General features: G+C 48.6%; 2 protein-coding genes across 3 annotated transcripts; both read right to left on the reverse strand.

The window, feature by feature from the left end:
* Positions 1 to 144: 144 nt before the first annotated feature.
* Positions 145 to 5,533, reverse strand: LOC105994320 (zinc finger protein 154-like). Of its 2 annotated transcripts, none has more exons than XM_013027783.1 (3): positions 5,445 to 5,533; positions 2,585 to 2,720; positions 145 to 2,073 (listed from the first exon to the last, which is right to left on the reverse strand). In XM_013027783.1, exons 1-3 carry the CDS (start codon positions 5,475 to 5,477, stop codon positions 695 to 697), a joined length of 1,548 nt encoding a protein of 515 aa, XP_012883237.1. In that variant the 5' UTR covers positions 5,478 to 5,533; the 3' UTR covers positions 145 to 694. The 2 variants fall into 2 exon arrangements, with proteins under 2 accessions (XP_012883237.1, XP_012883238.1); XM_013027784.1 differs by having other exon boundaries at positions 5,411 to 5,521.
* A 116-nt stretch (positions 5,534 to 5,649) lies between these two features.
* On the reverse strand, positions 5,650 to 13,255 carry LOC105994237 (zinc finger and SCAN domain-containing protein 4-like). Its single transcript, XM_013027650.1, is given in 6 exon segments — positions 5,650 to 5,954; positions 9,908 to 10,324; positions 10,722 to 10,800; positions 12,011 to 12,211; positions 12,213 to 12,249; positions 13,218 to 13,255. Coding segments are annotated over 6 exon segments (1,077 nt in total).
* Positions 13,256 to 16,595: the final 3,340 nt, after the last annotated feature.

The following is a 16,595-nucleotide window of genomic DNA, read 5'->3' on the forward strand; positions in this document are numbered from 1 at the left end:
ACCAGTAGAGCCACTCTCCTACTCTCCCTTAAGACACAGAGAAACACTGGGTTCCTTCACCTTCATGTTAGCAGAACCCATGTTTTGAAAACTGGCCATACAGCGAACAGAACTCCCAAGAAGATGGTGGCTTAAGTAATAAAGACTTTTATTATACAAACCAGAGCATGGGAGGCAGGTGGTAGAACTGAGGCTAGGAACATCCATTAAGTCATGTGACATGAACAAGACACCTGAACTATTCAGTCCACCCTTTGAATCCTCTAGGCCAGACTGGGTCAGGTCCGTCCCCATGTCATTGGGAAAGAAAGAAGGGAAAGAGAGCTGTCTGCTCAGCTTGCCTCTGTGGACCCTGGGGGAAGCCCAGCTCCACCCGGCTTCACACACCACGCTGGGTGAACAGCACACTGTAGGCGTCACCAGGAGGCAGAGCTGTGATGGCCACAGAACAAGGCAGCACCTAGCAGTGTAGCTACAACATACCTGGGCCTCCTGTGCAGTTCTGGACGGATGAGGTGGCTTGTTAAAGACATGACACCAATTCTCCAGAGTTGTACTGAACAAGGAACTAGCACATCACCACATGACAGTAATCTGCTAAGATGTTGAGCTGAGTCAATTCTGTTGTTCACTGCTCTCAGCACCGCCTAACAGAGCTAGAGCTTCTCTGTCAATCCTAAGGCCTTACTGGCCTTCATCGACTATGAATTTTCTGGTGTTTAATGAGGCTAGAGCTATGACTAAAGGACTTGCCACATTCGGTGCACTTATAAGGCCTTTCTCCAGTGTGGACCCTCTTGTGCTTAATGAGGCTGGAGTTTTGAGTGAAGGATTTGCCACATTCGCTGCACTCATAGGGCCTCGATCCAGTGTGAACCCTCTGATGTTTCTGGAGACTGGAGCTGTAGGTGAAGAACTTCCCGCACTGGCTGCACTCATAGGGCCGCTCTCCGGTGTGTACTCTCTGATGCTGAAGCAGTGCAGAGCTCTGGCTGAAGGACTTCCCGCACTCGCCGCACTTGAAAGGCCGCTCTCCCGTGTGGACCCGCCGGTGCTCCGTGAGGCTGGAGTTCTGGCTGAAGGACTTCCCGCACTCGCCGCACTCGTAGGGCCGAGCGCCGCTGTGAACCTTCTGGTGCTTTATCAGGCTGGAGTGGTAGGTGAAGAACTTCCCGCAGTGGCTGCACTCGTAGGGCCGCTCTCCAGTGTGCACGCTGTGGTGCTGCAGGAGCGCTGAACTCTCGCTGAAGGACTTCCCGCACTCGCTACACTCATAGGGCCGCTCTCCGGTGTGGACTCGCCGGTGCTTAATGAGGTTGGACTTATTGCTGAACAGCTTCCCACATTGCTCGCACTCATGAGGCCGTATGCCGGTGTGAACCCTCCGGTGCTGAATGAGGCTGGAGCTCTGCCTGAAGGACTTCCCGCACTCCCCGCACTCGTACGGCTTCTCCCCGGTGTGGAGCCGCCAGTGATCGCTGAGGCTGTAGCTTTTGCTGAAGGATTTCCCGCAGTCACTGCACGTGTAGCACCGTTCTCGAGGGAGGGTTTTCTGCTGCTGACCAGCTGAGCGTGTGTAGCTGAACGTGTCTGTGACTGCCACATAGCTGCAATCAGGCTTTCCACTGTGATGGACGGCTGTCCCGTGACTGCTAGCATCTGACCGCTCCCCAGTGGACGTGGGCTTCTCATGCCAGAGCCCTGCAGCAGCCAGGGACTCCTGGCTGCCGCCCCCATCAGGGAGGGCTTCCCCTGACATAGGGGCTTCGCTGACCTTCCCAGAAGAGGCAAGGCCTACACTACTTGTGCCACTTTTCTCTCCCAACTGCTCCTGGTGTGGATGAGTGTCTGCACTGCAACAGAACTGCCTCTGCCATGCTTCACTTGCCTGTTCACAATGTGTTCCCTCTGGGCCACATGTGTGCATGATGTCTCTCGAGACCGGGCCCCATATCACACCGGTATGAGACGTGTGGGGAGACAGACCTTCTCCAGAAGTTCTGGCTTGGGACGCTTCAAAAGCGGCACTCAGCTGAGAAGGTGTTTTTTCATCCTCTGCTCCATGCCAAAAACCTGAAAGCAAGAAGCGCTTGTAAGTGCACACTGCCACTGACAGATGATGAAACCCTCTCATGGAGAGAGCCGTGAGGCAGCGGACACAACCATGTATGGACAGACAGGAGGAAAGCTGAAAACCTGATTCTGCACAACAGCTTTTATCAGAAACCTTGCTGTTGACGTTTCGTGTATGGGGGATGATGTGTCCATGTGTGCTGCATGTGACTGCTTTGTTCACACATGTGCTGTTGTAGGATGGTGTGTCCAGGCCCAGAAAAATAGGAGGACTGTGTAAGAATGCATACATACATTGTGACACAATATACTGAGATCTGTCTTGGAGAATACCACCACAGAAGGAACAGAGAGAAGAACTGGGGAGACATGAACCCCGAGGTGTGGGATAAGGTCCAGTGTGGGTGTGAGAATGACAGGTAGTAGAACGCACAGATGGGGAAGTGCTGTGAAGGACACCTGTATGAAGGGCCGAGGTCCAGCTCCAGGCAGTCAGGGGTGAGGAACTCACCTAGGGATGTCACCAGGGCTAAGTTCTCCATCATCACATGGCGATACAGGCACTGCTGAGTCTCTTCCAGGAGATCCCATTCCTCCCAGGAGAAGTGGACGGCTACATCTTCAAAGGTCACAGTGCCACGGAGAGACTTCCCAAATTACAAAAGCCTCTCTTTAGGACACACAATCAATTCTGCCACATACTATGCCCAACCCCTTCCCAGGCTCCTCTAGTCAGGGAAGATCCACAGTGTCACAGTCCTCTCAGGCTTACTGGTCATGTGGTACATATGGAGACATATACAACTGAGTTAGGGACTGGGCACGACAGATCTACCCTCCTTCCTTCAGCATTCTTTTTAGACTGAAGGTCAGGGCTCTGGGGCCAGGTGGCTTTTTGGCTGTGTACATCATTTTTTTTTGGTTGGTCGTGGGTTTTGAACTCTGGGCTTGGGCGCTGTCCCTCAGCTCTTCAGCTCAAGGTGAGCACTCTACCGATTGAGCCACAGCACCACTTCCGGTTTTCTGAGTAGTTTATTGGAGATAAAAGTTTCACGGACAGGACTGGGAAGGTGGCTCAGTGGTAGAGTGCTTGCCTTGCATGCATGAGGCCCTGGGTTCGATTCCTCAGCACCACATAAGCAAAAAGAAAAAAGCCGGAAGTGGCGCTGTGGCTCAAGTGGTAGAGCGCTAGCCTTGAGCTGAAGAGCTGAGGGACAGCGCCCAGGCCCAGAGTTCAGGCTCCACGACCGGACCCCGCAAAAAAAAAAAAAAGTTTCACGGACTTTCTGCCTGGGCTGGCTTTGAACCGTAATCCCCAGATCTCAGCCTCCTAAGTAGCTAGGATTACAGGCGTGAGCCACCGGCGCCCAGCTACATCACTCTTTAGATACTCATCCCCCGTAATTGCAGACACAGCTCCTTCCCATGGCCACACCCCCTCGCCACCCCACACCACTGACACCTTTGACTTCCCACATGTGGTGTCTTAAACACCACCTCTTCACACTACTGTGGTAGCATTTAAATCCTCGGATTGTGGGGATTGCCAAACGCGTTATCTGACACTGAAATAGAGATTTGTTGCACAATTTTATTATACACATGCTTGGAGAGAAGAATATACACCACCCAGCACCACATGGAGGTGAAGAGGAGAAAATCTCAGCAACTGGGATGATGACCAAAAGGCCTCCCCTGGAACCACAACCGACCCATCTCCATGACTTGATGTGCTGGTGGAAGTTGAAACCTGCTACACAGGAACAAGGTTGCATTCGAAAGAAAAGAGTTGTCCATGTGGCAGGGACAACAAGCCTCCAGGGAGGCTTGAAGTCACCATTTGCTATAATCCTAGTCTCACTAGATGCCGAGCCACCATGTATGAGCCCTGGCTCCAAGTATCACACTGCATTCACTGTCTAGAATACCCTGGGCAACCTCACATTACCTCAGACCTGTTCTAAGCTCTTCCACTAGTGGTGGGAGACTCAAATCCTACAAAAGCTGTGTCGCTGGCTCCATTTTTGCTGGAGTTGAGCTGGACACACATATATGTGCTCGCCTCAGCAACCAGAACCACATCCCACTTCTATTCTGCACGTGTCCAAACTTCCCAACACACAAAGACCAACTGTCCCTAATGCAAATGCACTTCCGGCTAACTGAATATCACAGATAATCTTATTTACCCTGGGCTGATTTTCCAGGTTGAACTAAACACTCCAAACCTCAAAATCCCAATGAGTAGTGAATAAGTACCAAGTCCACAGGGAGTGTTACTGTTCTCAAATACACAACAAATCTGCCCCAGTTTCACATGCCTTCCTCTTTGAAAGTCTATGAAATCTGGCAAACTACTGTACTACACTCTACCTTCATGGCCACTTGCCCCTGTATCAGGATTGTACAACCCAATAGCACCACCCAGTAAAGCACCAACAGGCAGTCCTCGGCTCCACCCACTTCCCAAGCGTCCATAAAGGCTGCCTCCTAAGTTCCATCCACTCCCTTAATCCAGTAATACCACACTGTAGATGCCTCCATACGCAACCACTTACTGATTCCCACTTACTGATTCTCACTGACTGCTGTGTTCAGCTCCTCAATCCCACTACTCAGTGGTTTCTGAAGCATCTCCGAGTGTTAACATGACTTATCACACCCCGTGCCATCCCCATGAATATTACATCTTTACCTTTGTGGACAGAACCTGCATTCCTGCGAAAACCCTAGGGTCATCCCTGAATCATTGCCTCCCTCACCATCCACATGGAAAATCCAAGCATCATTTACAAACTCAATTCCAGAAAGTAATCACCTCCCCTAAGCCACAACCCTGGCACGTGCACCTTCACCTGCGCGAGAGGCAGCCTCCACTCGACCTTCCACCATCTGCTACATTCTCCAGACTCGTGCTAGACCGCGAAGTCACCTGCTGCTTCTCGCCCGCACCTCCATCATGCAAGACAGACGACTGACTGCTCAAGCGGCCATGGCGACTTCTTGCTAGCCAAAGAACACTGCAAAAAAAACCACGGAACTGCCCGGGCCTCGACGTCCTCACCGCCCCTTCAGCTCTGCTCTTCCTTCGGGAAGCTTCTGAGACCTCACAGAAGCCGTCCCAGGCGCCTCGCCCGCTGCCGCACTGCACGGCACCTCAGGCGTCACGGCGGAGCCTCGGCCACCAGCAAACCCACCGACCGGGCCCGGGCTGCACACAAACAGGCCACGCGCGCGCATACAGGCCGCGCACGCGCACAGGCCTCGCAGACCGCGCGCGTGCACACAAGCCGCGCACGCGCACAGGCCTCGCAGACGAGCGCACAGGCCCCCTCACCTAGGGCTCCGGTGGGCCGGGGCGCCGCGCTCACCTGGGCCGCGTTCCTCAGCGCGGCCGCCGCCATGGGACTCTGCGGGCGGAGCGGGAGCCCGGGCCTGACGCGGCTCACCGCGACGTCCGCCTCGTCCCCGCCATCACGGTCTCATCATCTCTACCGGGAAAATGGCCGCCACAAAGCCGAGGCCGAACTTCCGCCCTCACCCTCTGCTGCCATGGAAACGCCTAATGCCGAGCTCTCATTGGCTCACGCGCACGGGGGTTAGCACCGAGCATTCTGGGAAGTGTAGTTCCCTGTCAAAGATGGCGCTCTGGTGCTCAGCAGCGGAGGACCACGAGGCGTTGGGAAAGCCTGGCGGGGCTTTGTTCAGGAAGAAGCGGGGCCGGGGCGCGCGGGCCGGGCTGGGGACACCGTCCCCGGGCGTGGGGTGTTCGTGGGGTAAACGCAGAGCCTGGCCCCGAGGTGATGCAGCCAGTGTGACTTCTGAGTGTTCGACACGGACAGGGAGGCGCCCGCTGTCTCTGCACTTGGGGCAGGAGGTGGCTGAAGTTGGGGGAAGCGTTTTTCTCAGGAAGGCACGCGTCCTGTCAGACAAGGGTTAGGATTTTGTTTTGTTTTGCAGTCCTGGGTCTTGAACTCAGGGCCTGGGCGCTGTCCCTTAGCGCTTCAGCTCAAGGCCAGCGCTCTATCACTTGAGCTACAACGCCACTTCTGGCTTTTCTGTTTATGTGATGCTGAGGAATCGAAATCGCGGACTCGATTGCGGGGCGAGCACTCTAGCACTGAGCCACCTTCCTAGCTGTTAGTTCTTAGGGTAAGGAACGCAGCCCTCAGGAAGGAACCCGTTCTTTTTTTTTGGGGGGGGGGGTCCGGTCGTGGGGCCTGAACTCTGGGCCTGGGCGCTGTCCCTCAGCTCTTCAGCTCAAGGCTAGTGCTCTACCACTTGAGCCACAGCGCCACTTCCGGCTTTTTTCTTCCAGCTTTTCTGCTTATGTGGTGCTGAGGAATTGAACCCAGGGCCTCAGGCATGCAAGGCAAGCACTCTACCACTGAGCCACCTTCCCAGCCCAAGGAACCCGTTCTGTGGTCTCTCTCAGAAGCAAAGACAGCACTTCTGTGTTTCTAAATACCATATTTCTGAGTTGCCTTCCTCAAGGTCTCCTGTTTCATTTCCCCTAAAACGTCTTTTATTTCTTTAATCTGAAGGAAGTCCTTGAAGGAATAGCTCCTGTATTTACTATAAGTTTACTACTATTCCTCATTTCCCCCTAATCTTATCTGGTTTTAGGTTCAACCAATTAAGCATAAAAAATTTCGGAGTATTTTGATGTATAACTGTGAAGACTCAGGGTCTATGTTGAGGGGGCAGAATGATGCAAGCTCCAGCCTCGGGATTATCTGAGGACTGTGTATGGGATTAGGAAAGCTCTTGGAATGCCAGGCTAGAGAGGGAAAACGTTCTTTCTCCCTATCTCCAGACACATGTCACAGACTCCTGAGAGCTGAGGAAGTGGCTCTTCTGCTTGCTTAAGCATAGATGAACAACTGGTCAAGCATTTTCCTGAGATTAGAGAAGTGGTTTGAGCTTGCTCTAAAATAGTTTAGATAATAATATACCTAGACATTGTCTCATAGGTCAAGTAAAAATGTATCTGTGGAAATTTTTTGTGTAAATGTTTTCTGACCAAATCTTGGCAAAGATTATGCTTGCTTGTCTTTAAATACTCACTAACAATAAAGCACAGCATGCAGTGGCAATTGCTGTTTGCTCTCTGCATCCCTTGTGTCCTGGTGATTTCGTGACCCTTACCCAGGGACCCCAACGCACTAGACGTTGACATATAATCAGCTTACTAAATGCCATATCTATTTCTCACCACTGAGATACATGTAGCCTATCTGGGAAGAAACAAAGTCTGAAAATGTGTGAACTTTTTTTGAAAATCATACTTTTCATAGCACATAAAACATGGAGCTAGGAAGGTTGCTCAGTGGTAGAGTGTTTACCTCGTATGCATGAGGCCCTGGGTTCCATTCCTCAGCACCACATAAGCAGAAAAAGCCAGAAAGTGGCGCTATGGCTCAAATGGTAGAGCAGCTAGCCTTGAGCTGAAGAGCTGAAGGACAGCGCCCAGGCCCAGAATTCAGGCCCTAGGACCAGAAAACAAAACAAACAGACAAAAAAACACCCAAAAAACAAAAACACCTGAAAGTAATAAAGTTAGCATGTGTTAAAATATGAGGGAAAACAACCATATTTTGCAAATATATGCATAATCTGTGTTTTATAATTTTGGAGAAAGGGTGAATGGCTCAGTATTTTCTGTTTATCAAGAAAATGTTTTTTGCCAGTCCTGGGGCTTGAACTCTGGGCCTAGGCTCTGTCCCTGAGCTTTTGATCAAAATTAGTGCTCTACCACTTGAGCCATAGTGCCATTTTGGGCTTTTTTTTGGGGGGGGGGTCCGGTCGTGGGGCCTGGGTACTGTCCCTCAGCTCTTCAGCTCAAGGCTAGCACTCTACCACTTGAGCCACAGCACCACTTCTGGCTTTTTCCTTTTTGCATATGAACCCAGGGTCTCAGGCATGCAAGGCAAGCACTCTACCACTGAGCCACCTTCCCATCCCTACTTCCAGCTTTTTCTGAGTAGTTTATTGGAGCTAAGAGTCTCACAGACTTTCCTGCCCAGGCTGGCTTCAAACTGCCTCCTAAGTAGCTAGGATTACAGGTGTGAGCCACTGGTGCCCGGTTATTTATTTTTTTATCTTGTATTATTATTTTGCTTTGAAAGGGTCATCATGGATTTGTTTTAGCGAAGCCACAACAATGAGAAATGAGCACCAGCCACTGGCTTGCGCTCAAAACAGGAGAATTATACATACTCCCAACAGAGTAAACAGTGAAATGAGACAAGAGGTCTCTGGACCTTGGAGGTATGTGCCTATAAGCAAATGACTTTGATGAATTTTTTGGAGTTTTTTCTTTTGTCTCCAAGATGCACTTTCTTTCCTTACCAGAGCACTGTGGGAAAAAAAAGCCAGGCACCAGTAGCTCATACCTGTATCCCTAGCTACTCAGGAGCCTGAGATCTGAAGATCTCAGCTTGAAGCCAGCATCAGCAACAAGGTCCAGGAAACTCATCTCTAGTTAACCAGCACAAAGGCAGAGGTGGAGCTGTGGCTCAGATGGCAGAATGTTACTAGCCTAGAGCAAAAAAGCTCAGGTAAGGTGCCCAGGCCCTGCGTTCAAATCTCAGGACCTGCTCACTCTCACACACTCTTCTCTGTCTGTCTGTCTCTCTCCCTCTCCCTCCCTCTTTCTCCCTCTCTTTCCCTCACTCCTCTCCTTCCCCACTCTGAATTCACCTGAGGATTGTTTCCTCACTATCTTGTCTGAGTAAATCCAATTCCTATCTGCCATGACTTGGATCATTTCTACATAGCACTGTGGAATTGAGACCCAATTTCCAGCTCTCACAGCTGTGCCAGCAAGCTGACCACCCCCATGCCCTTGCTCCACACAGAATTTTTTCTCTGAATGACTTTCTTAAGATAGTTTGAAAATATTCATCTCCCTTACTTCCCACCCACCATCTTTGGAAGAAATGAATAGAAAGCTACACTTCTTCCGGTGTCTCTTTGCCAACGAAATTATTGTCTTCCCAAGTGGAATGCATTCTTTTTTTTTTTTTTGGGTCTGGTCATGGGGCCTGAATTCTGGGCTTGGGCACTGTCCCTCAGCTCTTCAGCTCAAGGCTAGCACTCTACCACTTGAGCCACAGCGCCACTTTCCGGCTTTTTTCTTTTTGCTTATGTGGTGCTGAGGAATTGAACCCAGGGCCTCATGCATGCAAGGCATGCGCTCTACCACTGAGCCACCTTCTCAGCCCCTGCATTCTTGAATTTTAAGAGGTAGGCATTAGAGTTACATATTCATTTATCCAACTGATATTTATTGGACAGCCACTTCCTACACATTTAAAGTACTTCAGTGAACAAAAGATGAGGCATCCCCTACCCTCTTTTAACGTCTCCATTTAGTGGAAGGAGACAGTAAAATGACAGAATCATCTATAAACACATATAATCCTTTGAACAATGATTCAGTGATAGAAACTATACATATGTATATATAAACACATACATACACAAGTTCAGGTATGTGTACATTACAGGTCAGTAACTGAAGATACTATGTAGAAGGAACACTTCTCTCTGTGTGTGCTGGTACCACGGCTTGAACTCAAGGCTTGGGAGCTCTCCCTTTGCTTTTTTTTTTTGCTTTCAGTTCACCGCTGGAGCTGCAGCTCCACTTCAGCTTTCGAGTGATTAAATGGAAATAAGAATTTGATGGACTTTGCTGCCCAGACTGGCTTTGAGCCTCAATCCTCAGACCTCAGCCTCCTGAGTATCTGAGATTATTGTTCTGAGCCTCCCCCCTCCATGCTGCAGGGAGGAAGATTTTTGAGTCTGCTTTTTTTGGTGGTGAAACACTTGCGGGTCCGATGTGTTTGGTGAATCCTCAGGTGGTGATGGTATGTGGATGACTGGCGGTAACTTCTCTGGCAAAGGGAGCAGGTGTAGGGCTTCTCCCCAGTGTGGATCCGTTCATGCGCCTGCAGGTTGGTCCTGTGGCTGAAGGACTTTTCACATCTGCTGCACACAGACGGCTTCTTTGTTGTGTGAATTATCTGATGCACTCATAGGTCTGATGCCTGGTAGAAACCTTTGTGACACTCAGCGCAGAGAAATGGCCTCTCGTTCCTGTGCCTTCTTTGGTGGGCCAGAAAGCGAGAGAGATATGCAAAGGTTTTGGAACATTCCTTACACTTGTACACTTTCTGAACTTGGGAGGATCTTCCTTGGTGTTTGTCATTGCTCTGGTGAGTAGGGTTGAGCTCAGGGGAGGACCTGACTGACATGGAGAAAAACTCTAGTTGCCCCTCTGAAGGGCCATCTTGATCATTTGGTCTCTTCAGGAACTCTTCCTGGGACCCAGAGGCTCTTCTGGGGTCCCCACAAGAAACCCTTCTTCATCTGTTCTAGAGCCATTTTCTTTCTGGATAATATAGAGGGGAGCTGTGTGATTCCCTTGACCAGTAGTAAGACTGTCATCTGCTTGGGTGGTTTTTCAGCCATTTCTGTAACCAGCTTCATTTCCTGTGGAAATAAGTTAATGCCATGAAAGTGTGCCCTATCAAAGGTGGCCCAGGAGTTCCTGCCAGTCACCTGACCTACCTGCTCCCAAGGCTGGGTCTGAGGCAGTCCCAGAGAACATCCCTGCAGTCCCTCCTGTTGGGGTTTCTGCTAACATCTGAAATGAAAGATGACTTCTCTTAAGGGCATGTGCTCAGAGAAAAGGGCTTCTCGGCCCTGCATGTGGACATGGACCTGTAAAAAAAAATAAAAAAAGATGCTTTTTCATCTGACAACCTACCCTCAGTGCGCTTTTCCACAATCTCATCTAGGCACTGGGCACTGTGTCTTTCCCAGTTCTCTCTGATGGTGCTGCTCTCAAAAGATTTCATGTTGTCAAGTCATAAAGACACCCAATTAGCAAATATTAGATCATTGGTGAGGCAGAATGTTTTGTTTTGTTTTTGGGTCCAGTTGTGGGGCCTGAACTCTGGGCCTGGGCGCTGTCCCTCAGCTCTTCAGCTCAAGGCTAGTGCTCTACCACTTGAGCCACAGCGCCACTTCCAGCTTTCTTTTCCCTTTTTGCTTATGTGGTGCTGAGGAATCGAACCCATGGCCTCTGGCATGCAAGGCAAGTGCTCTACCGCTGAGCCACCTTCCCAGCTCTGGTGAGGCAGAATGTAAGTGTGGTTTCTTATGAGCTTTTGGCCACAATTATTGTCAGATGTTTTTTGATATAGCCATATGTTTTTGATGACTTAGCACAGAATACATGGCCAGCAGCCTAAAACTCAGACCTGAATGAAACACACCCAGCACATAAACTATCTTTGTGAGGTGTGTGAATAATTTCCTAGCACTTAGGAACACTATTAGACTGCAACTGTACTTCACAATGAAATTAACAAAAATCTGGAACGGTGGAAATGTAGCATGAAATTGACTGTTCGAGGAAGACAGGTCCAGGATGGCCTGATTCTGTGTGCCCACCAGGTGGCTCAAATGTTCTGCTACGTTGCATTGTCTATAAAGGACCAAGAATGTGTCATGGGACCAGGAATTTTGCAACCATGGAATCTGATAATAAGGATCCACTGTAGTATCTGTTATGTTTGTCCTGATCAGTAAAATTATATTGTGACCCTTTGCAGAATCAGTTCTTATCAAAGCTTTCCTTCTTCATTCCTGAAGTCTCTCTCTGCCTACATGCTAATCTCTGAGACAGTTCCTCTTGCCTCTACCCTACTTGAAGGTGATGAACTCCATCAGGCAAGCAACCGGTCATTGGCTCCAATGTGTCCTGCAGGATAAAGATTTCAGACCTTTCTGCCTTTTTCCTGCTAACTTGGAGCACTGGAAATCTTCCATGGCCAGGAGCATGTGGACTTATATAACGCTTCTCTACGTCCAGGCAAGTTCTGGACTTCCCTCCATCCCTTAGCCCAGATCAGAACTCGGCACTCACTAAGTCAGGTGTCTTCACACAGTCATCTGTCAGCACTTCCAGTAGTTTCTCTAGGCTTCTGCCACTGGACTCCCATTTCTCTTTCAAGTCAGTCTTGTCTTTGCAGTATCCACTAATAATGAACTGCTCCAGAACCAGCTGGGAGATAATTTCCTCCTTGCTGTGTTTTTCTGGTTGCAGCCATGAATGAAAAAACTGATTATAGTGTTTGCAGCTCCTGCCTTGCACCCAAGTTGCTGCTGTGTTGAGGAAACTCGAGCTGATTGCTGGAGAACACAGAGACCTCTTCCTTCTTGACAGTGGAGCCATGGGTTGGGTTAAACTCAAGATTTCCAAACGCGAGATTATCCAGAGATGGCTCATGTTGAAAGGATCATTGGAGGCTTAGAGTCATTCTTAGAAGAGTTGTTGGAAAGATTCTACTTTAAGCAAGTACTTCTCACTGTCTGGTGTCTCTGGGGATCAGTTTCAACAATTGGTAGGTTTTTAAAGGTTGTGATCTGGAAGTAGGAGAGATATATAATTAGGCAAATCAAGTAACTGGGACTTGAATGCAAGGCTTTGCACCCTCACTAGGCTTTTTCTGATCAAGGCTAGCATTCTACCATTTGAGTCACAGTGTCACATCTGCCCTTTTGCTTGTTAATTGCAGATAAGAGACTCCACAAACTTTTTGGCTGGCCTTAAACCTCGATGCTCAGCTCTCAGCCTCCTGAGTAGCTAGGATGACAGGTGTGAGCCCAACTTTTTTCTCATGTTATATATTGTTAACATTTCATGTTTTGTACTTTTTAAAAAGAAACCTTTATTTTCTCGTCTCCTAAACCCTGCTTTCATTATTTGTGAGTTCACATCGTTAGGGGTGAGGGGAAGGTGGGGGAACCACCTTTCTTTTCTTTCTTCTCTGGGCCTGGGCACTGTCCCTCAGCTTTTCAGCTCAAGGCTAGCACTCTATCACTTGAGCCACAGTGCCATTTCCAGCTTTTCTGCTTATGTGGTGCTGAGGAATCGAACCCAGGGACTCATGCATGCAAGGCAAGCACTCTACTACTGGGCCATCTTCCCAGCCCTCATGTTTTGTACTTTTAAAACAGCAAAGTTCATGCTGTAAAAATTAGAAAAGAAAGAGGATGTCTGTTAGGAGGGATACATAAACACTTAAATATGTGATCTATTTCTGAGTTGAAGTCGTTTCATTTTGCATTACATAGCCACCAGGATGTCATGAATTAATGAGTCAAACATTACTCCCTTAAGCCCTCCTCCATGAAGGCCTGGAAACCCTGCTCCGCGGTAGAGTACCCACCTAGCAAGGGCAAGGCCTGGGTTCAGTCCTCAAGACCTCAAAACAGAACACAGGAACAACAAAACCAACTTCTTAGGTGGGTATTGAATGTGCTCTGCCTTTCCCTAGTCTGTTTACCATGGAGCTTCTGGTCTCTGGGTTTACGATGTTGCTTTGCTCCTGCCACGCTTAGGGCCTAGTGCTCTCCTGACCTGCCAGCCCTAGGGGGAAGTACCGAGGCCCTCCTTGAGCTACAAGGATTTTCTGGGCCAGTTCCAAATCTCTCCAGCCCCATCTTGGGTTTCTGGCTTGGTGTTGAGGTCTGGTCTGGGCTCTCTCTGTGTCTCTCTCTATGAGACTTGTGCCACTTTCATCTGGGCCTCACAGAAACTCTCTTCCCCAAACCCCTTCTGCTCCCTAACCTGACCCTTCCCCCACATCCCCACACTTAGCAGACAATCTGCCACGTCCACAGGGAGAAAGCTGCTTTGAGGACAGTGGATCCAAAGTCCTGTTCCTCGAGGTTCTGCTCTCAAATCTGGTGTTAGATGTGTAAGCCAGGTGTGCTACCAGCCATCAGGTCCCTGTCTGTGGCAAGGGGCCTTGAATCTCTAAAGACACAGCTGCCAGCGTCACTGCAGGACCTGAGTTAACACACACAAAGCACTTAGGCAACCACTGGCTACTGAACCCAAGGCCAGCCACAGCCTCAGAATAGTAAATGGAAAATGACAAATAGAAATAACTGGTCATTTTAAACAGTGTGGCATTCTGGGCAATGGAAAATCCCTGCTGGCCTCTCCTTTTCAAAGTCCAGGACGTCTGTGCCGCCCCCACCCCCACCCCATGTTTATGTGCAAGCCAACATCATGCAGGTCATGCAAGAAACTGCTCAGTTATCAACCAAGCAGTATCACAGGCAATTCTCACATAAATAGTGAACCCAAAGTGCAAGAGTGGCAACTCAGGTATATTGCATGTGCCAAAGAAAGCCGTAAACTGCCAGCCCAGGCAGGAAAGTGTGAGACTTTTTTTTGTGTGTGTGTCTGGTCGTGGGGTTTGAACTCTGGGCCTGGGCGCTGTCCCTCAGCTCTTCAGCTCAAGGCTAGCGCTCTACCACTTGAGCCACAGTGCCACTTCCGGCTTTTTTCTTTTTGCTTATATGGTGCTGAGGAATTGAACCCAGGGCCTCAGGCATGCAAGGCAAGTGCTCTACTACTGAGCCACCTTCCCAGCCCAAGTGTGAGATTTTATCTCCAATTAGCCACCAAAGAAGCTGGAAATGGAGATGAAGCTCAAGTGGTAGAGAGCCAGCCTTGTGGGGAAAAAGCTCAGGGACAGCACCCTGGCCCTCAGTTCAAGCCAGCGAGGGGATGGATAGACAGACAGATAGATAGATCAAACATACTTGATGCCGTGGACCGGCTCTGTCAGGACAACAGAGGACACCTAGTGGAGGAACTGGAATAGGTGGGGAGATGGCAAACAGACAACTTACAAGAGGCTTTGTCTGGAGGACGGAGGACACCTAGTGGAGGAACTGGAATAGGTGGGGAGATGGCAAACAGACAACTCACACACAAGAGGCTTTGTCTGGACGACGGAGGACACCTAGTGGAGGTAACCGGAATAGGTGGGGAGATGGCAAACAGACAACTCACACACAAGAGGAGTGAATGCTGAATGCAATTTATTGCAGAGGATAACAAGGTTTTATAGCAAAAGTCTCCATGAGAAAGGGCAAAAGATTATACAATCTTCCTGCAAGGCTTCGTTCTTGGGTGGTCACCAGCTGGTCGCCTGATCTTGCTTTTTGGATGACAGCTATGACGATAGGCACTTGTTCCAGGCTTTACCTCTATTTTTTAAGAAATACAATGGGTTTTGATGTTTATCACCTATTAACCTTTAACCAGAGCATATGGGCAAGGTGCTGGACAGAAAGGCCTGAACTCTAGTACTTTATTATTACCTTTGTTTAGTTTTGTACTTTATACGTTTCAAATCTTTTCTAAGCATTTGTGCTTCTTTGCCATTCTTTAGAGGGTCCCCAATTTGTGGCCAAAAATCATGATATTCAGTATACTTAGTTAAATCTGGCCATATATCAAATTCAAGCTCATAGTGTCTTTTCTGTAACCCTTTCACATAATCGTTTACTCTTTTTTTTTTATAAAGGCCTTAACTGTCTCATAAGATCTTTCTTGTTCCTTCTTTAATAGTAAGCACCAAGGAGACCTAGATCTAGCAAGTCTCTCAGTACATGAAAGAGAGTAACAGGAAGTTCTTTCTCCTAAGTAGTTTTCCCAACGATTGCCATCCTTATCATACACACCTGTAAAAGGCTATGGATCTGGGGGAAGTCTTTGGGGTCCTCTAGATAATGGAGGATCCCACCATTTTCCTCTGATAAGCCATTGCCACCTTTCATCTACCAACCTTTTAGGAATCTTATTTAGCTTTTGGTCTAAATATCCCTCTACACCTTTCTTATCTACAGGATATCTATATAAATCTATTGTATATGCTTTAGTATTAAAGGAAAGTCTCCAATAGCCATACACTCTTTCTGATCTAGCCGTGCCTACAGCTTCTTGTAAATCTCTTACAAACAATTCCTTCTGCTGAAGTGACATCATGAACCCCCCAATATTTTTATATTTACTTATGACTTGTCTACTAGCCTCCATAAGAGGGGCTTTCAGGGTAGCACTTAACTCTGGTAAGTTAGTCATATTCTCAAGACACTCATCAGATGTTGGAGTCGTCAACACTTTCAAGAAAGAGCCTTGAATAAGAGAACACTGAGCATGAGTAAGTACAATAAGCAGCAGAAACAGTAAAAGATTAATAGGCACTCCTATTCAGTGAAGAAAAGAAAAACAGGACCAGAAACACATCTTTCCCAGGGGCTTGCCAGCCTTTTCAGGAGGAAGGCCTCTTCCAAGCCCCATTCTCTGAGGTAGACTTCAGTGAAGTCCCATGCTAAGCAGACTCCACTGGAGTAGGCGTGGCAACTTGACCAAATAACAGATGCTTAATCTGAGAATGCTAAGGTCTTTGGTAAGAAAAGAACACAGTAGCTTATAATCCCATCTATTTGCCAGTTAGGAAGGATTTTAAGTTCCAGGCTAGAACTTAAAATCCTGTCTTGAAGATAAAAACAAAAGGTTGGGGCTGCAGCTCAGTGGTAGAGAGCTCTTCTAGCAAGGGTGAGGAAGGCCTGAGTTCAGTCTCCAGTCCTGGAGGGGCAGAGAGAGGCGAAGTACCATTCTTGTTTCAGGCATCCATAGAGCATCT

This window comes from Dipodomys ordii, unplaced genomic scaffold, assembly GCF_000151885.1.
Source record: "Dipodomys ordii isolate 6190 unplaced genomic scaffold, Dord_2.0 Scaffold105, whole genome shotgun sequence".
NCBI lineage: Eukaryota > Metazoa > Chordata > Mammalia > Rodentia > Heteromyidae > Dipodomys > Dipodomys ordii.